Source organism: Mobula birostris, chromosome 3 (assembly GCF_030028105.1).
Source record: "Mobula birostris isolate sMobBir1 chromosome 3, sMobBir1.hap1, whole genome shotgun sequence".
Classification (NCBI taxonomy): Eukaryota; Metazoa; Chordata; class Chondrichthyes; order Myliobatiformes; family Myliobatidae; genus Mobula; species Mobula birostris.
Genome location: NC_092372.1, coordinates 222501177 through 222525731, shown reverse-complemented (window position 1 = coordinate 222525731; position 24555 = coordinate 222501177). Strand labels below are relative to the sequence as shown.

Here is a 24555-nt window from a genome sequence, read left to right as displayed (position 1 = left end):
AACCCTAAGTCATGGGGAGAACATACAAACACCTTATAGACGGGGGGGGGGGGGGGGGTGGAGTCGAACTCCGATCGGTGATCGTTGGCGCGCTAACCGCTATACTACCATGCCTCCTTGTTTATGATAAGGCTTGGAAGAAGGGGTTCCCAACCCTTTCGGACTGACCTGGAGTCTCCAGGATTTAAAGGGGTAGAAAAGTGCTGCACATAAGAAGCAGAAGAAGGCCTTTTTCCCCATCAAGTCCACTCCGCCATTCAATCATGGCTGAATTGTTATTCTCTCTCAACCTCATTCTCTTGCCTTTTCCCAGTAACCTTTGAATTTAGGATGTTTTTGTACCGGTGGTCGTTCTAATTACCAACACCTTGCCTTGCATGCAATTCTGATTGCCCCATTACAAGACAGTTGCAGCGGCTTTAGAGAGGGTGCAGAAGAGGTTTACCGGTATGCTACCCGGACTATAGAACATGAGGTAAGAGGAGAGGTTGGACAAACTTTGATGTTTTTTTGTGGGACAGCGGAGGCTGGTGGGCGGGGAGAGCTGATAGAAGTTAGTAAGATTACAAGAGAACTAGGTCAGGTAGATGAAGAATCTTTTATCTAGGAAGAAATGTCAAATACGAGAGGCCATGCATTTAAAGTTCAAAGTTAAAAGTAAATTCATTATCAAAGTACATATATATCACCATATACTATCTTGAGATTTATTTTCTTGTGGGCATTTACAGGAAAATAAATACAACAAAATTTCTGAAAACTAAGAATAGCAAAGACTGACAAACAACCTATATGCGAAAAATACAAATTGCAGAGAGAAAAAAAAAAAAAAAAAAAAAAAAAAAAATCACAAAAATAAATAAATAATACTGAGAATGTGAGCTGTAGATTCCTTGAAAATGAGTCTAAGGTGGGAGAGGATAAGTTTAAAGGAGATGCACAAGGCAAATTTTTCATGCAGAGAGTGGTGGGTGCCTGGTACGTGCTGCGTGGGGTAGTGTGGAGGCAGATACAATAGAACCAGAATCAGGTTTAATATCACCGGCAAACGTTGCAAAATTCATTAACTTCGCAGTAGCAAGTACAATGCAATACGTGATAAATATAGAAAAACACTGGATTACAGTAAGTATATATGTATATTAAATTAAAATAAGTAGTGTAAAATAAGTAGACTGAGGTCGAATTGTTCGGATAGAGATAGTGCTCAGTACTCAGTGTCGGAAGGCTGATTGGAGGCTCGAAGTTTTCGGACGACTCAGAGTCGGACTGTGGTCGGGCATGGCAGGGAGAGTTTTCTTCCCTCTCCTGTCTGTGTGAGATGTGGGACTTTCGAGAAACTTTGAACTCTTTTACTGTGCCATGGACTGTTCTTCATCAAGTTATAGTATTGTTGCACTGTTGTAACTATATGTTATAATTATGTGGTTTTGTTAAGTTTTTTCAGTCTTGGTCTGTCCTGTGTTTTGTGATATCACACCGGAGGAATATTGTATCACTTCTTAATGCATGCATTACTAAATGACAATAAAAGAGGACTGCGTGTCCTCATAATCTAATCTAATCTAATCTAAAACCAGAAATTTTAAAAAAAAGTTCTGAGGTAGTGCACCCGGGTTCAATGTCAATTTAGGAATCAGATAGCAGAAGGAAGAAGCTGTTCCTGAATGTGTGTGCCTGTGTGTGCCTTCAGGCTTCTGTACCTCCTTCCTGATGTTAAATAATGAGAAGTCCTGGGTGGTAGGTATCCTTAATGATGGATGCCGCCTTTCTGAGGCACTGCTCCTTGAAAATGTGTTGGATACCACGGATGCTAGTACCCATGAAAGAGGAGGTTTTTAGATTGGCACATGAATATGCAGAGAATGGAGGGATATGGACATTATGTAAGCAGAAGGGAATAGTTTAGTTAGGTATTTAGTTACTAGTTTAATTAGTTTGGCACAGTATTCTTGAGCAGTGCTGATCTAAAATCAATGGCAACTTTATTAGGTACACTTGTACACCTGCTCTTTAATGCAAATATCTAGTCAGCCTATGGTGTGGCAGTAACTCAATGCTAAAAGCATGGCGATGTTTCAGTTGTCCAGATTACACATCACAATGGGGAAGTAATGTGATCTAAATGATTGTGGAATAATTGTTGGTGCCAGCAGGGTGGTTTGAGTATCTCAGAAACTACTGACCCCTTGGGATTTTCACGCATAACAGTCTCTAGAGTTTACAGAGAATGGTGCAAAAAACAAAAAGCATCCAGTGAGCAGCAGCTCTGTGGGTGAAAATGCCTTGTTAATGAGGGAGATCAGAGGAGAATGGCCAGACTGGTTCAAGCTGATAGGAAGGCAACAGTAACTCAAATAACCACGTGTTACAACAGTGGTGTGCAGAAGAGCATCTCCGAATGCACAACATATCGAACCTTGAAGTGGATGGGCTACAGCAGCAGAAGGCCATGAACATACACTCAGTTACCACTTTATTAGGTAGAGGAGGTACCTAAAACAGCCCCATTCCAAGGTGATGGCTGTAGCTTACCTTCCTCGTTCACTTCATAAGTCTTGATGATCTTTGCTGCATACTCCTGGGGCACATTCTCTCTTTGCTCCTTCCTCAGGAACTCTGTCAGCTTCTCCACACTCATTAGCTTCTCCTTGTTACTGTAGGCCTCAAAGACGGTGGTAATCTCCTCGCGTTCAGTCAGTAGCTTGTAAAACTCTTCGATCTCCTTGCCATGGATTGTTCCGTCCTTCGATTTGTCGCATTTCTGAGGGATGGGAGGAGAGGTCAAAGACAGTTACAAGGAAGGAATGTAAGAAATGGTACAGCTAGTGAATTTGTGCTGGTTTTACTTAATAGCAAACAATTCACTACATTCAAACACTTTTCACTACAGTTTTGGGCCCCTTATCTGATAAGGGATGTGCTGGCATTGAAGAGCATTCAGAGGAGGTTCATGAGAATGATGCCAGGAATGAAAGGGTTAATGCACAAGAAGCATTTGATGGCTCTGGACCTGTACTCGCTGGAATTTAGAAAAAGTTCAAGTTTAATTGTCATTCAACCATACATGACTATAACCACAGTGTTTTTCTGGGGCCAAATTGCAAAGCACGTACCAACAGCACACAGCACGTAATACACATAGTTACGAAAGGAGAAAAGCAGAAAAGAATTGGGGGGGGGGGGAAATCTCATTGAAACATATCAAATATAGAAAGACCGAGATAGAGTAGGTGTGGAGAGGATGTTTCCCATAATGGGGGAGTCTAGGACCAGAGGGCACAAACTCAGAAGACAAGGATGACCATTTATTGCCACAGATGGCTGTGGTGGCTAAGACATTGGGTATATTTAGAGTAGGGGTTGATAGGCTCTTGATTAGACAGGGTGTCAAAGGTTATGGGGAGAAGGCAGGAGAATGGGGTTGAGAGGGTTAATAAATCAGTCATGATGGAATGGTGGAGCAGACACGTTGGGCTGAATGCTCTAATTCTGCTCTATATGTTTTATAGACATGATCAGTGGAGGAACACACATAAAGTGCTGGAAGAATGCAGGAGGTCAGGCAGCATCTATGGAGGGGAATAAACTGTCGGCATATTGGGCGGAGACCCTTCACCAGGACTGGAAAAAGAAGGGGGCAGACTCTAGTATAGAAAGATGGAGCGAGGGGAGGAGTACATAGAAACATAGAAAACCTACAGCACAATACAGGCCCTTCGGCCCACAAAGCTGTGCCGAACATGTCCCTACCTTAGAACTACCTGGGCTTTACCCATAGCCCTCTATTTTTCTAACCTCCATGTAGCCATCCAGGAGTCTCTTAAAAGACCCTATTGTTTCCGCCTCCAGCAGCCCATTCCACACACTCACCACTCTCTGTGTAAAAACTTACCACTGACATCTCCTCTGTACCTACTTCCAAGCACCTTAAAACTATGCCCTCTTGTGCTAGCCATTTCAGCCCTAGGGAAAAGCCTCTGACTATCCACACGATCAATGCCTCTCATCATCTTGTACACCTCTATCAAGTCACCTCTCACCCTCCATTGCTCCAAGGAGAAAAGGCCGAGTTCACTCAACCTCTTCTAGTAAGACATGCTCCCAGATCCAGGCAACATCCTTGTAAATCTCCTCTGCACCCTTTCTATGGTCTCCACGTCCTTCCTGTAGTGAGGTGACCAGAATTAAGCACAGTACTCCAAGTGGGGTCCGACCAGGGTCCTATATAACTGCAACATTACCTCTCCACTCTTAAACAACCCCATGATTGATGAAGGCCAATGCACCTTATGTCTTCTTAACCACAGACTAAACTTGCGTAGCAGCTTTGAATGTCCTATGGACTCAGACCCCAAGATCCCTCTGATCCTCCACACTGCCAACAGTCCTAGATTATGAAGAAGACACGTAGTCCTCTTTTATTGTCATTTAGTAATGCATGCATTAAGAAATGATACAATCTTACCATTAATACTATATTGCCATCATATTTGACCTACCAAAATGAACCACCTCACACTTATCTGGGTTGAATTCCAACTGCCACTTCTCAGCCCAGTTTTGCATCCTATCAATGTCCCGTTGTAACCTCTGACAGCCCTCCACACTATCCACAACACCTCCAACCTTTGTGTCATCAGCAAATTTACTAACCCATCCCTCCACTTCGTCATCCAGGTCATTTACAAAAATCACAAAGAGTAGGGGTCCCAGAACAGATCCCTGAGGCACACCACTGGCCACTGGCCTCCATGCAGAAAATGACCCATCTACAACCACTCTTTGCCTTCTGTGAGCAAGCCAGTTCTGGATCCACAAAGCAATGTCCCCTTGAATCCCATGCCTCTTTACTTTCTCAATAAGCTTGACATGGAGCACCTTATCAAATGCCTTGCTAAAATCCATGTACACTACATCTACGGCTCTACCTTCTTCAATGTGTTTAGTCACATCCTCAAAATATTCAATCAGGCTCGTAAGGCACAACCTGCCTTTGACAAAGCCATGTTGACTACCCTTAATAATATTATGCCTCTCCAAATGTTCATAAATCCTGCCTCTCAGGATCTTCTTCATCAACTTACCAACCACTGAAGAAAGACTCACTGGCCTATGTAATCCTGGACTATCCCTACTCCCTTTCTTGAATAAGGGAACAACATCCGCAACCCTTCAATCCTCCGGAACCTCTCCCATCCTCATTGATGATGCAAAGATCATTGCCAGAGGCTCAGCAATCTCCTCCCTCACTTCCCACAGTAGCCTGGGGTACATCCTGCCCGGTCCCGGTGACTTACCCAACTTGATGCTTTCCAAAAGCTCCAGCACATTCTCTTTCTTAATATCTACATTCTTAAGCTTTTCAGTCCACTGCAAGTCATCCCTACAATCACCAAGATCCCTTTCCGTAGTGAATACTGAAGCAAATTATTCATTAAGTACCTCCGCTATTTCCTCCAGTTCCATACATACTTTTCCATTGTCACACTTGATTGGTCCTATTCTTTCGTCTTATCCTCTTGCTCTTCACATACTTGTAGAATGCCTTGGGGTTTCCTTAATCCTGTCCGCCAAGGCCTTCTCATGGCCCCTTCTGGCTCTCCTAATTTCATTCCGAAGCTCCTTCCTGCTAGCCTTATAATCTTCTAGATTCATATCATTACCTAGTTTTTTGAACCTTTTGTAAGCTCTTCTTTTCTTCTTGACTAGATTTACAACAGCCTTTGTGCACCACGGATCTTATACTCTACCATACTTTCCATGTCTCATTGAAACGTACCTACTCAGAACTGCACACAAATACCCCTTGAACATTTGCCACATTTTTTCGGTAGGTTTCCCTGAGAACATCTGTTTCCAATTTATGCTTCCAAGTTCCTGCCTGATAGTCTCACAGTTCCCCTTACTCCAATTAAAGGTCTGTTCCTATCCCTCTCCAATGCTATGGTAAAGGAGATAGATTGGCAGGTGAAAGGTGAGATCGGGTGAGGGGAAAGGTGATGGATGTGGAGGGGGATGAAGTGAGAAGCTGGGAGGTGATAGGTGGAAGAGGTAAAGGGCTGAAGAAGGAGGAATCTGACAGGAGGGAGAGTGGGTCACAGAAGAAAGGGAAGCAGGTGAGAAAGAAGAGCATGAGAAGTGAACCAGAATGGGGATTGGAGAAAGAGAGAGGAGGGAGGGGGGAAATTTACTGGAACCTGGAGAAATCACCCCTAAGCCTCAGATGTTCCAGAAAAATAGTTCCAGCCTATCTAAGTTTCAAGTCCTCCAGTTCCAGTAACCTCTCGTCTGTACCCTTTCCAGCTTAATGACATTATTAATGCCTGTTGCTGGGTGGGTGAAATGACGGAGGCTTGACTGTTACTGGAAAAAATCTGACAGCCCAGGAATATCCAATTACCAGGGAGATGTTGCGACACAGGAGTGTAGTTCAGGGTTTGGGTCCTGCCACTGTCTGTAAGGACTCCCTGTGACTGTGTAGGTTTCCTCCGAGTGCTCTACTTTTCCTCTCACATTCCAAAGATGTACGTGTTCGGGTTAGTAAGTTGTGGGTGTGCTAATTTGGTGCTGGAAGCTTGGTGACACTTGTGAGCTGCCCCCAGCACATTCTTTGGACAGTGTTGGTCATTGACGCAAATGACAGATTTCACTGTATGTTTTGCTGTTTCAATGTACATGTGACAAATAAAGCTAAACTATAAGATGCAGTACTGTACCCTGAACAGGTCCTTTGCATGCATACTGTCCACCTCTATATTCATCAGGTGCAAGAACTTCTTCACTTCTTCTAGGGTCATTTTGTTGTCCTTGTCAATATCGGCTTTTTGTAGATAAAGTTGGAACCATCTGCAGAGTGATGCAAGGAAACAACCCAAATAGAGGGGTACAGTCCCATCCCACCCTAAACAGTGGGGGAACCATCTTATCCAAGCCCAAAAAATAGAGGTACAGTCCCATCCCAACCAAAATAGTGGGATACAGTCCTATTCTCCACCAAACAGTGGGAAACTACCCATCCCAGCCCAAACATTAGGATGCAGCCCCATCCCAACCAAAACAATGGGTTGCAGAATGTCCCACCCCAAAATCATACAGAAGTTTATGGCCCTCAAGTTCTAAGAAATTTCTATAGGGGCACAAGTGAGAGCACCCTGACTGGCTGCATCACTGCTTGGTATGGGAACTGTACTTCCCTTAATCACAAATCTCTGCAAAGAGTGGTGCGGACAGCTCAGTGCATCTGTAGATGTGAACTTCACACTATTCAGGACATGTATAAAGACGTGTGAAAAAGGGCCCGAAGGATCATTGGAGACCCGAGTCACCCTAACCACTATTCCAATTGCTACAATCTGGGAAACAGTACCACACCAACAGGTTCCAGGACAGCTTCTTCCACCAGGTCATCAGACTGCTTAATTCATGCTGATGCTACTGTATTTCTATGTTATATTGACTATCCTGTTGTACATTTTATTATAAATTACTTTAATTGCACATTTGAACGAAGATGTAACATAAAGATTTTTACTCCTCATGTATCTGAAGGATGTAAGTAACAGTCAATTCAGTAGAGAACCATCCCATCCAACCAGAGGGTACAGTCTCATCCCACCCCAAACAGTGGGGTACAGTCCCATCCAAACCCAAATGGTGGGGAACAGTTCCATCCAAACCCAAACAGTGGGGCACAGCCCATTCCAACCCAAACAGTAGAGTACAGTCCCACCCATACCCAAACAGTGGGGTACAGTCCATTCCAACCCAAACAGTGGGGCACAGCCCATTCCATCCCAAACAGTGGGTACAGTCCCATCCCACCCCAAAAAGTGGGGTACAGACCTGTTCCATCCCAAACAGTGGGTACAGTCCCATCCCACTCCAAACAATAGGGCACAGCCCATTCCACCCCAAACAGTGGGGTAAATAGACAAATACAAACCCAAACAGTCCCATCTAAACTCAAACAGTGGATACAGTCCCAATCAAACACAAACAATGGGATACAGACTAACCCAACCCCAAGCAGTGGGGTACAGATCAATCCAAACACAAACATAGGTGTATAGTTGATCCCAACTCAAACATTGGGGAACCGTCCCATCTCATCCCAAATAGTGGGTTACAGTCCCATCCCCCTTAAACTGTACAGTACAGTCGCTCCCTGCCCAAACAATGGGGTACAATCGATCTCAACCCAAAAAGTGGGGTACAGTCCCATCCTGCCCCAAACAGTGGGAAACCATCCCATCCCGCCCCAAGCAGTGGGGTAGAGACCAATCCAAACCCCAACAGTGTAGTACAGTCCCATCTGAACCCAAATATTGGGGTACCGTCCCATCTAAACCCAAACAGTGGGGTACAGTCCCACACCAACAGACACACACACACACTTGTTGATTGATCTTCCCGGATAGAGAGTGGTGGAAGTAGATGTCTTAGTCCTGGTAAGAGGCTGTGAAACACATGAACACACATCAGCAACGCACAGAGAACACTCCTTAGCTGCTGACTGACTTGATGAGTTCCTCCAATGCTGTTGCTCAAGATTCCAGCATCTGCTGAAACTTGTGTTTATAATTACGTGAGGTGACTTAATAGGTGTAGAAGTCAAAAAGAAGCACAGAGTGGACAGCCAGCTCCTTGGTCCCATTGCGGAAATAGCTAATATGACAGAACATAATTTTAAAGTGATTGCAGAAAAGTATAGGGGAGATATCCAAGGTGACTGTTTCACACACAGCGGTGGGTGTGTGGAACGTATTGCCAAGGGTGGTGGTAGAGCAGATACATTAGGAACATTTAAGAGACTTAGACAGGCAAATGGATGATAGAAAAACGGAGGACTATGTAGCAGGGAAGGGTTAGAATAGACTGGAATAGATTAAAAGGTCAGCACAACATTGTGGATCAAAGTGCCAGTACTGTTCTGACCTGTACTATGTTCTATGCAGAGAATTTAGGAATATGCATCCTGTATTGGCAAAAGGGATTTAGTTTAATTAGCTTCAAACTGCCCTGCCTGGCACCAATAATCACTCCAAGGTCAAAGCCACTCCGATCACACTTCTTTCCCATTCTGAAATTTCGTTTGAACAACAACTCAATCTCTTGACCACATCTGCATGCTTTTATGCACTAAGTTGCTGTGACATGATTGGCTAATTAGATATTTGCATTAATGAGCAGATGTACAGATGTACCTAATAAAGTGGTCACTGAGTGTATGCTCTTTGTTCTAAGGATTGAACTAGCACTTCACACTTTCAGTAGCGGGGGCACCACTGGGACAGCCATTATTGAATTCCCATTTGACCACAAATCTTCCAGAGAAATCAGCAAAATGCACTCAGTTCTCTGAATTATTTTCAAAGCCTTGCACAGTGATGGCATGATTAAACACAAGACTAAACCAGCAGCATGTACACAATGGGTGTGCATGAAATTCCTGAAGAAAGACATACTGGCTCTGGAGGTGGTGCAGAGGAAGTTCAATAAGTTAATTGTAGAGATAAGGGTTTAGCCTATGAGGAAAGATCGAGTTGCATGGGCTATACTCACTGGAATTCAGAAGAATGAGAGGCGATCTTTTAGAAATATATAAAATTATGAAAGGGGTAAATACGATAGAGGCAGGAAAATTGTTTCTACTGGTGAGTGAGACTAGAACTAGGAGGCGTAGCATCAAGATTCAGGGGAATAGATTTAGGATGGAGATGAGGAGAAATTGCTTTTCTCAGAGTGGAAAAGGGAAGCAGTAGAGGCTACATCATTTAATATATTTAAGACACAGTTAGATAGATTTTTGTATAGCAGGGTTATGAAGGTGGCATGAACTGCCTCCTTGAACTATTGTAGTCCTTGAGGTGTGGGTTCACCCACAGTGCTATTAGGGAGGGATCTCCAGAATTTTAATCCAGTGACAGTGAAGGAACAGTGACAGATTTCCAAGTCAGGATGGTGTGTGGCTTGAGAGGAAGTTGAGTGGAAGGGAGTTGGGAAGCAGGAGACCCTGGTGAGTGGCAGGGGAGTGCAGAAAATGTCATCCGGAGAGCCACACGCTGAACCACTGGTTGGACAAAGGATTATTGGAGCACATTGCCATGGTAAATCATTGCATTAACAGTATCAGGAGACTTGGTCAAAGAGTGTCAATGGGACAAAGGGACATGAACAGAAACCTATGCAAGTTGATACGATAGTTAAGAAGGTATATAACGATTTGGCCGTTATTAGTTGGGAGATTGGAGTTCAAGAGTCGTGAGGTAAAGTTGCGGCTCTATAAGACTCTGGTTCGACCACACAGGGAGTACGATGTTCAGTTCTGGTCGTCCCACTATAGGAAGGATGTGGAAGATTCATGGCAAGTTGTATCATGGTGGCATGCGGTGGTCTAAAACTTTGTAATCGAGGGGAAGACTGCAGCGGAATGGTGATGAAACACCATTTACTTGGATTTCCAGAAGGCGTTTGATAAGGTGCCACATAAAAGACTTATAAGGATGCATAGAGCTGGGGGTGATGCATTAGCATGGTTAGAGAATTGGTTAACCAATAGAAAGCAGAGAGGTGGGATACAAGGGTGTTTCTTTGATTGGCAATCATTGGTGAGCGGTGTGCCGCAGGGGTCAGTGCTGGGCCCTCAACTGTTCACGATAAACTGGAAGAGAGGACTGAGTGTGGGTTATCTGAGTTTGCTGATGAGACTAAATTGAGTGGAAAACAAAATTGTACAGGGGATATGGAGAGTCTGCAGAGAGATATAGATAGGTTAAGTGTGTGGGCAAGGGTCTGGCAGATGTGAGGTCATCAATTTTGGAAAGAAAAATGGAAGATCAGATTATTATTTAAATTGTAAATAATGCTGCTGTGCAGAAGGACTTGGGAGTGCTTGAGCATGAATCGCAAAATGTTGGTTTGCAGGTGCAGCAGGCTATCAAGAAGGTAAATGGAATGTTGGCCTTCATTGCTTGAGGGATTGAATTTAAGAGCAGGGAGGTTATGCTGCCACTGTACAGGGTACTGGTGAGGCCGTATCTGGAGTGCTGCGTGCATTTCTGTTCTCCGTATTTGAGGAAGGATATACTGGCTTCTGAGGCAGTGCAGAGGAGGTTTACCAGCTTGATTCCAGAGATGAGGGGGTTAGACTATGAGGAGAGATTGAGTCGCCTGGAACTGTACTGGCTGGAATTCAAAAGGATGAGATGAGATCTTATAGAAACCTAAAAAATTACGAAATGGATAGATAAGATAGAGGTAAGGAAGTTGTTTCCACTTGTAGGTGAGACTAGAACTAAGGGACATAGCCTCAAGATTCGGAAGAGTAAATTTAGGACGGAGATGAGAAGGAACTGCTTTTCCCAAAGAGTGGTGAATCTGTGGAATTATCTGCCCAATGAAGCAGTGGAGGCTACCTCAGTAAATATAGTTAAGACAAGGTTGAACATAATTTTGCATAGTAGGGGAATTAAAGGTTATTGGGGAAAGGCAGGTAGGTAGAGATGAGTCCATGGTCATATCAGCCATCATCTGAATGGTGGAGCAGCCCTGACGGGCCAGATGGCCTACTCCTGCTCTTATTTCTCATATTCTTATGACACTACAACCTCACCCTGCAAACTTCTGCACAGAGCCTTTCCCAATTGTTCTCCTATGGCTGTTGTCCAGAGCAGGGGCACAGTGAGACCCTGAAACCTGATGCTTCTCTACAAGGCATGGAGGGAGGAGATACTCCACTGTCTCGATTGCCATGGGAACAGGAGGCAGGGATCTAGGCCCAGTCTCATCAGGTACCAACTAGCCCAACTTGACTGTCTGCTATGACCCAGTCAGTGAAAAACACTTGAATTTGTGTTAGAGCATTGTGAGTAAACTGGTTTATTATTGTCACATATACTAGGGGCACAGCATCAGAATTGAAGGGTGTCCCTTTGGAACAGGGATCAAGAGGAATTTCTTTAGCTAGAGGGTGATGACTCTGTGGAAATTTATTGCAACAGATGGCTTTGTAGGCTAAGTTATTGGGTATAGTTAAAGCAGAGGTTGATGGCTTCCTGATTAGTCAGGGCATCAAAGATCTGTGGAATTCTGTCCCTCTGCCTCTCTAACTCCTCCCTTCCTTGACACACCCAGTTAATCATAAAACATAGAACAGTACAACACAGTACAGGTCTGTTGGCCCACTACATTGTGTCAACCCTTTAACCTATTCTAAGATGAATCTAAACCTTCTCGCCCACATTACTGCCATTTTCCTTCCACTCATGTGCCTATCTAAGAGCCTCATAAACGTCCAAAGCTGCCTCTACCACCACTGGCAGCTCGTTCCATACACCCACCCTGTGTATGTTAAAAACCTACCTCTGACATCCCCCCCACTATAATTTCAACAGACACCTTAAAGTTATGCCCTTTTGTATTAACCATTTTTCCCACAAACAGTCTCTGGCTGTCCAATCTTATCATCTTGTAAACCTCTATCAAGTCCCCATCGCCCTCCTTCCCTCAAAAGAGAAAAGCCATTACTCACTCAACCTTTCGTCATAAGACGTGTTCTCACCAACATGCTTACTGACAGAACCACTCTATGACAGAGCAATCACATTGTTCACTGATGACACGATAATGGTGTGGCTTATCACCAACAACAATGAGAAAGCCTACAGAGAGGATGTGGAAAAGCTCGAGGCCTGGTGCCAGGCAAATAACCTCTTCCTCAATGTCAACAAGGCAAAGAAAATGATTATTAACTTCAGGAGAACTCGTACTACTCACACCACTCTTTACATCGGTGGCACAGCAGTGGAAACTGTGAGCCGTTTCAAACTCCTGGGAGTGCAAATCTCACACGTTCTCACAGTCCCAGAACACATTCTACACAATCAGGAAAGCTCACCAATGCCTCTACTTTCTGAGGAGGCTGAAAGGAGTTGGACTCTGCACATCATTCTACAGATGCACAGTAGAGAACATCCTAACATGTCGCATCACTGCTTGGTACGGAAACTGTACTGCAGTGGACAGGAAGGCTCAACAACTGGTTGTCAAAATTGCCCAACACATTACCAGCATCAGCCTAACTGCCATTAAGGACATATTATACAGAAAGGTGCTGGATCCCACCCACCCTGCTAATGGACTGTTTGTCCCTCTCCCATCAGGGAGGAAGCAATGTAGCATCCACGCCAGGACCATCAGACTCAAAAACAATTACTTTCCCCAAGCAGTAAGGCTGATTAACTTCTCCACCCACTAACCCACCCCTCTACACCCCCAACCACCACTACTTTATCAATTCTTGTCAGTCACCTTGTGTACAGACACTCCTTATGGACATACAATCAATCTATGTATATAACTTATTTATTTATATTTATTGTATTTTATTATTATTATTGTGTTCTTTATCTTCTGTGTGTTTTTGTGTTGCATTTGGTACTGAGTAACAACAATTTTATTCTTCATTACACTTATGTACTGGAAATGACATTAAACAATCTTGAATATTGATCTTGAATCTCTAATCCAGACAGCATCCTGGTACAATCTCCCTAAAGCTTCAATGTCCTTCCTATAAGGTGATCAGAACAATACTCTAAGTGTGATCTAACCAGAGGTTTATAAAGCTGCAACCTTACCTCATGGGTCTTGAACTCAATTCCCAACTAATGAAGACCAACACACCCTACACCTTCTTACCCTGACATCACTCTGTCACCTCTGGGAATGTGGTTCGTTTGGGGAGGGGTTAGAGGGTGGAGAGAGACACAAGAGTCTGCAGATGCTGAAATCTGGAGCATGAGAGAAACAAACTGCTGGAGAACCTCAGCGGATCAGGCAGAGTCTTTGGAGAGAAAGGACAGTCGAAGTTTTGGGAAGTGACTGCAGTGACAGACAAGATGTCTTGAAAAACTTGTACAACTCGCAACTCTGTGGGATAATTCCAGTATGATCTAACTAGAGTTTTATAGAACTGCAACATCACCTCACTCTTTAATTCAATCCCCCTACTAATGACGACCAACACACCATATACTTTCCAAACAGCCCTATCAACTTGTGTGCCAACTTTGAGTGAACTATGGACGTGGACCCTAAGATTCCTCTGTTCCTCCCCACTGTTATGAATCCTACCATTAACCCTGTACTCTGCCTTCAGGTTCGACCTTCCGAACTGAATCACTTCACACTTACGATTGAACTTCATCTGCCAATTCTCAGCCCAGCTCTACATCCTGTCAATGTCGAATCAAAAACAAGAGAAAATCTGCAGAAGTTGGAAATCTAAGAAACATACTCAAAGTGTTGGAGGAACTCAGCAGGCCAGACAGCATCTATGGAAAAGAGTAAACAATCGATGTTTCGGGTACTGGAAGGGTCTTGGCCCGAAACGTCGACTGTACTCTTTTCCATAGATGCTGTCTGGCCTGCTGAGTTCCTCCAGTACTTTGTGTGTGTTTCCTGTCAATGTGTCATTGCAACCTGCAACCCTTCACAACATCCACAACTCCAGTGACTTCTGCGTCATCTGCAAACTTCGCCACTTTTACACTTCCTCATCCAAGTCATTTGTAAAAATCACAAAGAGCTGGGGTTCCAGAACAGATCACTGGCCATCAGCCTCCAAGTAGAATATATTTCATCTACTACCACCCTCTGCCAATTCTGTATCCACACAGCCAAGTTTCCTTGGATCCCTTGCCTCCTGACTTTCTAAATGAGCCTGCAATAGGCAACCTTTTCATATGCCTTACTAAAATCCATATACACCACAGCCAATGCTGTCTTCATCATCAAAGTTGCTGGTGAACGCAGCAGGCCAGGCAGCATCTCTAGGAAGAGGTGCAGTCGACGTCCTGACGAAGGGTCTCGGCCTGAAGCGTCGACTGCACCTCTGCCTAGAGATGCTGCCTGGCCTGCTGCATTCACCAGCAACTTTGATGTGTGTTGCTTGAATTTCCAGCATCTGCAGAATTCCTGTTGTTTGCTGTCTTCATCAATTAGTTTTGCCATTGAGGGGGTGGTAATGAGCCTTCTGGTGAAGCTGTGCCTTCAGTGCTGTTGGAGAAGAATTTCGGGGTTAAGACTAGACGTCAAAGGACCAGTGAAACTGAGAAACATACTCAAAATGCTGGAGGAACTTAGCAGGTCAGGCAGCATCTATGGAAATGAAAAAACAGTTAATATTGCGGGTCGAGACCCTGTTATCAAGACTGGAAAGGAAGGGGGAAGATGCCAGAATAAAAAAAGTGAGGGTAGGGGAAGGGGGATAAGCTAGAAGGTGATAGATGAAGCCAGGAGGTGGGGGTAGGTTGGAACTGGGGGCCACTGTTGGTGAAAAGGCATCCTCCCATGGCACTCTTTCCCCCCCCCGGCACATTCCATGAAGGATACTGGTCCAGCCGCTCTCTCTTGTTCATGCTGGAGTCTCTCTTTTTGATTTTGATGAGGCCATCGATCCAGTGCCTGGCCTCCTTGGCTTCGGTAGCCACCAGGTCTAGGTTTTTCCTTCTGCCCTTGAAGACGATGGTGAAGCAGCGGTCGGTAGGTAAGTGCATGGCGTACCTCTGCATGCCCTCTGACTGGTGACCCGGCCTTATCTCCTGGATGTCGTCAATTGAGACTGGGGAGTAAAACAACAGCAGGGGTCAGAACAAGAGATTCATATTCAGGTTCATAAAGACCAGAGTTTCTGCAGATGCTGCAAATCCAGAGTAACACACATAGAAATTTTTTTGTTTATTTATTTAGAGTTACAGCATGGGTTAGGCCCTTCTGGTCCAATGAGCCGTACTGTCCAGTAACCCACCTAATTAGTGGATTGCATAGAAACATAGAAAACTTACAGCACAATACAGGCCTCTCGGCCCACAAAGCTGTGCCCAACATGTCCTTACCTTAGAAATTACCTAGGGTTACCCATAGCCCTCTATTTTTCTGAGCTCCATGTACCTGTCCAGGAGTCTCTTAAAAGACCCTATTGTATCCACCTCCATTGTCGCCGGCAGCCCATTCCACGCACTCACTACTCTCTGCATAAAAAACTTATCCCTGACATCTCCTCTGTACCTACTTCCAAGCACCTTAAAACCATGCCCCCTCGTGCTAGCCATTTCAGCCCTGGGAAAAAGCCTCTGACTGTCCACATGATCAATGGCTCTCATCATCTTATACACCTCTATCAGGTCACCTCTCATCCTCTGTTGATCCAAGGAAAAATCGTAAAAACATAACAAATAGGAGCAGGAGGCCGCCATCCGGCCCATCGAGCCTGCCCTGCCATTCAATAAGATCATGGCTGATCTGTTTGTAAACTCAGCTCCATCTACCTGCCTTTTCTCCATAACCCTTAATTCCCTTACTATGTAAAAAACTATCTGTTTCTTAAATATATTTAGTGAAGAAGCCTCAACTGCTTTCCTGGGCAGAGACTTCCACAGATTCACCACTCTCTGGGAAAAACAATTTCTCCTCATCTCCATCCTAAACCTTCCCCCTGAATCTTGAGGCAATGTCCCCTAGTTCTAGTCTCACTTATCTATCCCTTTCAAAATTTTGTATGTTTCTATAAGATCCCCTCTCATTCTTCTGAACTCCAGAGAGTATAGTCCCAGGCAACTTAATCTCTCCTCATAGGTTAACTCTTTCAATTCTGGAATCCCCGGAAAAAGGTAGAGTTCGCTCAACCTATTCTCATACCAATGACCAATTATTGAATTGACTTTATTTCTTACATCCTTCACATACACAAGGAGTAAAAATCTTTAAGTTACGTCTCCATCTAAATGTGCCATGTGCAATCATAGTAATTCATAATAAATAGAACAGCCAATGTAGTATCGAGTACACTCAAATCAGCATGAGTTCATCAGTCTGATGGCCTGATGGAAGAAGTTGTCCCAGAGCCTGTTGGTCCTGGCTTTTATGCTGCAGTACCACTTCCTGGATGGTAGCAGCTGGAATAGATTGAGGTTGGGGTGACCTGGATTCCCAATGATTCTACCGGCCCTTTTTACACACCTGTCCTTATAAATGTCCTGAATCATGGGAAGTTCACATTTACAGATGCGCTGGGCTGTCCATACCACTCTCTGCAGAGTCCTGCGATTAAGGGAGGTATAGTTCCCATACCAGGCAGTGATGCAGCCAGTCAGGATGCTCTCAATTGTGCCCCTGTAGAAGGTTCTTAGGATTTGGGGGCCCATACCAAACTTCCTCAACCATCTGAGGTGAAAGAAGCACTGTAGTGCCTTTTTCACCACACAGCTGGTGTGTACAGACCACGTTAGGTCCTCGGTGATGTGGATGCCGAGGGACTTGAAGCTGTTTACCCTGTCAACCCCAAATCCATTGATGTCAATAGGAGTTAGCCTGTCTCCATTCCTCCTGTAATCCACAACCAGCTCCTTTGTTTTTGCGACATTGAGGGACAGGTTGTTTTCTTGACACCACCGTGTCAGAGAGATGACTTCTACGTCTTTGGAACATGGGAGGAAACTGAGCATCCCACACGGTTCACAGGGAGAACATACAAACTCATTACAGATGGAATTGGAATTGAACTCCAAAATCCGACACCCCAAGCTGTAATAGCATTGTGCTAACTGCTACCGACTCAGCAGGTCAGGCAGCGTCCATGATGAGGAATAAAGAGTTCCATCGAGAGCTGCCAATTCAGATTTATTTATCACATGTATATCAAAACATACAGTATAATCAAAGACCCCTCTCACTCCATACATGCACTCTTCTCCCCTCTCCTATCAAGATGATAAAGCTTGAAAATACACACCACCAGGCTCAAGGACAGCTTCAATCCCACTGACACAGTACTGATCACCTCATTATAAGGAAGGATGTGGAAGCTTTAGAGAAGGTGCAGAGGAGATTTACCAAGGGACATTGCCTGGATTGGAGTGCATGTCTTATGAGGATAGGTTGAACAAGCTAGAGCTTTTCTCTTTGAAGCAAAGGAGAAGGAGAGGATTCTTGATAGAGGTGTATAAGATGATAAGAGGCACAGACACAGTGGACAGACAGAGACTTCTTCCCATGGTAGAAATGGCTAAGGGGCATAATTGTGAGGTGATTGGAGGAAAGTATAGGCGAGATGTCAGAGGTTGGTTCTTTACATAGAGAATGGTGGAATGCCCTGCCAAAGGTGGTGGTAGAAACAGATACATTAGGGGTACTTAAGAAACTCTTAGACAGGTACATAGATGATAGAAAAATGGAGGTCTATGTAGGGGAGAAGACTTAGATTGATCTTAAGAGTAGTTTAAAAGATTGGCACATTGTGGGCTGAAGAGCCTACACTGTGCCATATTGTTCATTGTTGTATATGAAACACCCTGGTTTCTTTGGCTGAGTAAGTCGAGGAAAGACACTCTCAAGTCTCGCCAAACTCATGAGATTGAGATGGCTTGATCCCACTCCAAACCCCGGTTTGTGTGGATGCTGTGTAATTTGCTACCCTGTTACAAATTAGTGCCACCAAATAAGACAGCACACTGCATATGATTAAAGGAATTTATGAATCTTAACTTAACTAAAGGGTTAGTAAAGAATAACAAAAAGAAAAAAGCCCATTCTAATTAAACAGTCAAGTGTGCACAAGTTGGAGCTCATCTTGAACTTCTCTGTCACTCACGCTCTGGGCCCTCGGTCAGCATGAACACCCACACCACCTTCAAACATCACTCGCAATCCATCTTGAACAAACGGATCTCCCACCGGATTGTGTGCTACGACCAGTTCTCCCCAGCGTCTTCTCTCTTCATCTCCCAATGAACAAAAACCCCAAGCCCAACTTTAGTGTCCCTCACCAGAGAAACCTCCCCTTAATTCGACCATCCTAACTGGATGGCACACATTTCTCCTCATCTCTTACCTTCAACAATAACCCAAACAAGCTGAAAACAAGCTGCTCTTATAGAACTGCCCAAAATGAAATACATACAGCTTAACAGTAAAATATGAACCAGGGCATTTCATATATTTTCTGTACTACAAACAGGAGATGGTTATTGACTTCAGAAGAACTGGAACCATTCACATGCCCCTTTACATCGGCGGCACAGCAGTGGAAACTGAGCAGTTTCAAATTCCTGGGAGTGCCCATCTCACACAACCTCTCATGGTTCCAGAACACATTCTGCACAATCGGAAAAGGTCACCAATGCCTCTTCGTTCTGAGGAGGCTGAAGAGAGCTGGACTCTGCACATCCATACTCATGTCACTCCACAAATGCCATAAAAGAGTATCCTAACAAAGTTGCATCGCTACATTATACGGAAACTGCACTGCGGCAGAGGGGTAGGCTGGCAGGTAGTCAAGACTGGCCAACACATCACCGGTACCAGCCTACTTGCCATCGAGGACATATGTACAGAAAGGTGTCAGGAAAGGGCCAGTAACATCATAAAGGATCCCACCCACCCTGCTCATGGACTGTTTGTCCCACTCCCATCAAGAAAGCAGCTATTTAACATCTACTCCAGGACGACCAGACTCAAAAACAGTTTCTTTCCCCAAGCAGTAAGGTTGATCAACACCTCCACCCACTAATCTACCCCTCCACACCCCCAACCACCAGTACTTCATTTCCTGTCAGAGTCACCTTACGTGCAGACACTCCTGTACCCAGTGTCACTTTATAGACACACGCAATCAGTCTCTGTATATAAGCAACACAGACAAAATGCTGGAGAAACTCAGCAGGCCAAGCAGCGTCTATGGAAAACAGTACAGTCGAAGTTTTGGGCCGAGTCCTGTCTTCAGCAGGACCGGAGAAAAAAAGATGAAGAATAGAGTTAAAAGGTGGGGGGAGAGAAGGGAGAATCACAAAGTGATAGGTGAAACTGGGAAGGGAGGTATGAAGTGAAGGGCTGGGAAGTTGATTGGCAAAAGAGATACAGGGCTGGAGAAGAGGGAATCCAATAGGAGCGGACAGAAAGAAAAGGGGTGGGGAGGGGGAGAGAAGGAGCACCAGAGATGGGCAGGCAAGGAGATAAGGTGAGAGAGGGAAAAGGGGATGGGGAATGGTAAAGGAGAGGGGAAAAGGCTAATACTGGAAGTTCAAGAAATCGGTGTTCATGTCATTAGGTCAGGGACTACCCAGACAGAATAAAAGGTGTTGTTCCTCCAACCTGAGTGTGGCCTCATTGTGACAGTAGAGACGATGGATAGACATATCAGAATGGGAATGGAAAGTGGAATTAAAATGGGTGGCCACTGGGAGATAGCGCTTTTTCTGGCAGACGGAACATAGGTGCTCAGTGAAGCGGTCTCCCAATCTATGATGGTCTCACCAATATATAAGAGGCCACACCGGGAGCACCGGACACAATATATGGCCCCAAAAGACTCACAGGTGAAGTGTCACCTCACCTGGAAGGACTGTTAGAGGCCCTGAATGGTAGTGAGGGAGTAAGTGTAGGGGCAGGTGTAGCAGTTGTTCCACTTGCAAGGATAAGTGCCAGGAGGGAGATCAGTGGGGAGGGACAAATGGACAAGGGAGTCACATAAGGAGCGATTTCTGCAGAGAGCAGAAAAGGGGGAGGGGGGAAAGAGGGAAAGATGTGCTTGGTGGTGGGACCCCGCTAGACATGGTGGAAGTTGCGGAGAAATATGTGCTGGACGTGGAGGCTGGTGGGGTGGTAGGTGAGGACAAGAGGATCATTATCACACTTCACACACTCTGGATCTTTTCAATGATCTCAAGCTCCCTAGCCCCCATCATCTTATTTTCACTATGGATGTCCAGTCCCTATACACCTCCATCCCCTACCAGGAAGGTATCAGAGCTCTCCATTTCTTTCTGGACACCAGACCCAAACAAATCCCCTCCACCACCATTCTCTTCCATCTGGTGGAATAGTCCTCACTCTTAATAATTCTCCTTTGGCTCCTCCCACTTCCTTCAAACAAAAGATGTAGCCATGGGCACTTGCATGGGTCCCAGCTATGCCTGCCTATTTGTCGGCTACATGGAACAGTCTGTGTTCCAAGCCCACTCAGGTGGTTGTTCCACTGGTCCTGCTTCCTGCACCCATGTGGAGCTTGTCAACCTCATCCACTTTGCCTCCAACTTCCACCCTGCCCTCAAATTTACCTGGCCCATTTCTGACACCTCCCTCCCCTTCCTCAATCTCTCTGTCTCTGGAGACAGCTTATCTACTGACGTCTATTATAAACCCACAGACTCCCACAATTACTTGGACTATACCTTTTCCCACTCTTGTAAAAACTCTCAATTCCTTTGTCTCTGCCACATCTGCTTTCAGGGTGAGTCTTTTCATGCCAGAACAAAGGAAGTGTCTTCCTTCTTCAGAGAAAGGGCCTTTCCTTCCTCCACCCTTAATGCTGCCCTCAAACGCATCTCTTCCATTTCATGCGTACCTACTCTCACCCCATCTCCCACCACCCTGTCAGGGACAGGGTTCCTCATGTCCTCAACTACCACCTCATGAGCCTCCATGTCCAACACATAATTCTCTGCAATTTCCGCCATCTCCAGTTGGATCCTACCACCAAGCACCCCCCACTTTCTGTTTTCCCCAGGAATGGCTCCCTACGTGACTCCCTTGTCCATTCATCCCTCCCGACTGACCTCCCTCCTGGTACTTATCCCTCCAAGCGGAACAAATGTTACACCTGCCCCTACACCTCCTCCCTCACTACTATTCAGGGCCCCAGTAAACTGTCAGGATGGAGCTCCCAGGACTGGACACCATCTATTCCAGCAGACTCAGGAGGAAAGCAATCAGCATAACCAGAGACACCACACACCCCGGCCACTCCCTGTTTGACCTGCTGCCATCCAGCAAAAGGTTCAGGACACTAAAAACCAGAACAAATAGACTGAAGAACAGCTTCTATCCCAGAGCTGTGGCCTCCATCACACCACTCCCACAGAACAATGATTGAAACTGTGAGCAGACACATGCACACACAAGGACTCAAATACTTGCACTAACGGCACTTTGTGCATTACTGTGATATTCTGGTGCTGCTGCAACTTATTTTCTGCTACTTATCTACTTAATACTGTTGTTCTATTACTGTCTTGTTTTTATCTACCGCTTTATTTAATCGCCTGAGAGGAAGCCAAACAGAGTTTCATTGTACCTATGTATAATGACAATAAAGATCATTCAATTCAATTCAAACAGGCCTTCCAAGTGAGGCGACATTTCACCTATGAGTCTGTTGGAATCATATACTGTATCCGGTGCTCCCGGTGTGGCCTCCTGTATATTGGTGAGACCCGAAGTAGATTGGGAGACTGCTTCGCTGAGCACTTATGCGCTGTCTGCCAGAAAAAGTGAGATTTCCCAGTGGCACCCATTTTAATTTCACTTCCCATTCCCATTCTGATATGTCTATCCACGGTCTCCACTACAGTCGTGAAGAGACCACACTCAGGTCGAAGGAACAACATCTGGGTAGCCTCCAACCTGATGGCGTGAACTTTGATTTTGAACTTCTGGTAATGGCCCTCCCCCCTCTCCTTCTCCATTCCCATCCCCTTTTCCTTCTCTCACCTTACCTCCTTGCCTGCCCACTCCCGTGCTCCTTTCCTCCTTTTCTTTCTTCCAGGGCCTCTGTCCTTTCCTATTAGATTTCCCCTTCTCCAGCCCTGTATCACTTTCACCAATCAACTTCCTGACTCTTTTCTTCACTCCCCCCCCCCCCGTTTCACCTATCACCTTGTGCTTCTCCATCCCCTCCCCTCACCTTTTCACTCTACTCCTCATCTTTTTTTCTCCAATCCTGCCAAAGGGTTTCGGCCCGAAACACGACTGTACTCTTTTCCATAGATGCTGTCTGCCCTGCTGGGTTCCTTCAGCATTTTGTGTGTGTTGTCTGGATTTCCAGCATCTACAGATTTTCTCTTGTTTGCGTTCTTTATTTTACTGTGTTTTTTTGTGCCACACCGGATCCAGAGTAACAATTATTTGGTTCTCCTTTACTGGAGATGACATGAAACAATCTTGAATGTAGAATGTAAAATACAGTTAAATACACAAAAGTATAATGCTACTGGTGCTATCATAAATAACGTGTACTAGGTGGAAGCAGGGTGTTCAGAAGTCTCAGAGCCTGGGGAAAAAGCTGTTACCCGGATTAACAGTCCTTGTTCTTATACTGTATGGATGGTATTCCTTGATTCTGATTCTGAGCCTTGTGTACAGCTTTGGTCACCCTGTTATAGGAAAGAGCTCAATAAGCTGGAAGGAGCGCAGAGAAGATTTATAAGAATATTGCCAGGACTCAAGGGCTTGAGTTATAGGGAGAGGCTGGGTAGATTAAGGACAGAAATGTAGGAGACTGAAAGATGGCCATATTGAGGTACATAAAATCATGAAGTGCAGGGATAGGGTGAATGCACACATATCTTATTCCCAGGGTTAGGAAATCAAGGACTAAAGGGCATAGGTTTCAGACGAGAGAAAAGATTTAACAGAAACGTGAGCGGCAACCTTCTCAATCAGTATCCGGAATGAGCTGCCAGAGGAAATGGTTGGGGCAGGTACATTAACAACATTTCCAGCCGCTGCCTGTAAGGAGTTTGTACATTCTCCTTGTGACTCCTCAGGTTTCCTCTGGGCGCTCCAGTTTCCTCTCACAGTCCAAAGATGTACTGGTTAATAGGTTAATTGGTCATTTAAATTGTCCAGTGAGTAGACTAGGGTTAAATAGGAGGTTGCTGGGCAGCACGGCTCCAAGGCCAAGATAAAAGACTATATACAGAAAAAAAAAATCATTGTTAACTGATTTCTATAGTTCTGACATAGAAAAGAGGGTGTTTTGTTCTAAGGGTGAAGTCTCCATTAGCACTTTTTACAGCATCCTGATGGAATGTTCTTGTGGAGAGGCTGAGCAGCTGGGAAAGGTCTGGGAGGAAGAGCTGGGGGTTGAAATTACAGCTGAAACATGGGAAGACATCTGTGATAATGCAAAGAAAATTTCAGTTTGTAATAGAACTAAAGCACTACAACTCAAAATTCTGCATAGAGCCCATCTGACTCCAGATTATCTCTCGAAATTTAAGACAGGGGTTTCTCCAATGTGTTCTATATGTAAAGTAAATACTAGTTCTTTCACCCACTGTTTTTGGACTTGTCCCAAGCTTCAGGCATACTGGAGTGATACTTTGGGTGAAATGGAAAAGATTCTGAAGATGGAGCTTGAACTGGACCCAATGCCTTTTCTCTTAGGCTTACTCAGCAGTCGTATTATTAATGCACATCAGAAAAAACTTTTTAACGTCCCGACTTTTTGTGCGAGGAAGAACATTTTACTTTGTTGGATATCTGATAAGGCCGCTGGACTTTTTGGTTGGCGTAAATTAATCATGAAATACATTCCTTTGGACTTTTTGACATGTATGGTACACTCAAAAACAAATAGTTTTCATAAAACATGGCAACCTTTTCTGCAGTATGTAGATGTAAACCTGTCTGTTATACTAATATGGGCTTTTGTATAGGATGTTGGAGTGATGTCTATATTTTGATTGAAGTGTTTTGATAGCTGATATCTGTGAG

General features: G+C 44.7%; 1 protein-coding gene across 2 annotated transcripts in view; it reads right to left on the bottom strand.

Annotated features, from left to right (window-relative positions):
* plcd1a (phospholipase C, delta 1a) overlaps nt 1-24555 on the bottom strand; it is a 134074-nt gene that overhangs the window by 32211 nt on the left and 77308 nt on the right. For both annotated transcript variants that reach the window (XM_072252085.1, XM_072252084.1), the window contains exons 3-5: nt 15397-15625; nt 6720-6849; nt 2536-2764 (exon numbers count right to left, since the gene is read on the bottom strand). In XM_072252085.1, the coding sequence (XP_072108186.1) occupies nt 2536-2764; nt 6720-6849; nt 15397-15625 (588 nt within the window). The remainder of the gene's footprint in view (nt 1-2535; nt 2765-6719; nt 6850-15396; nt 15626-24555) is intronic.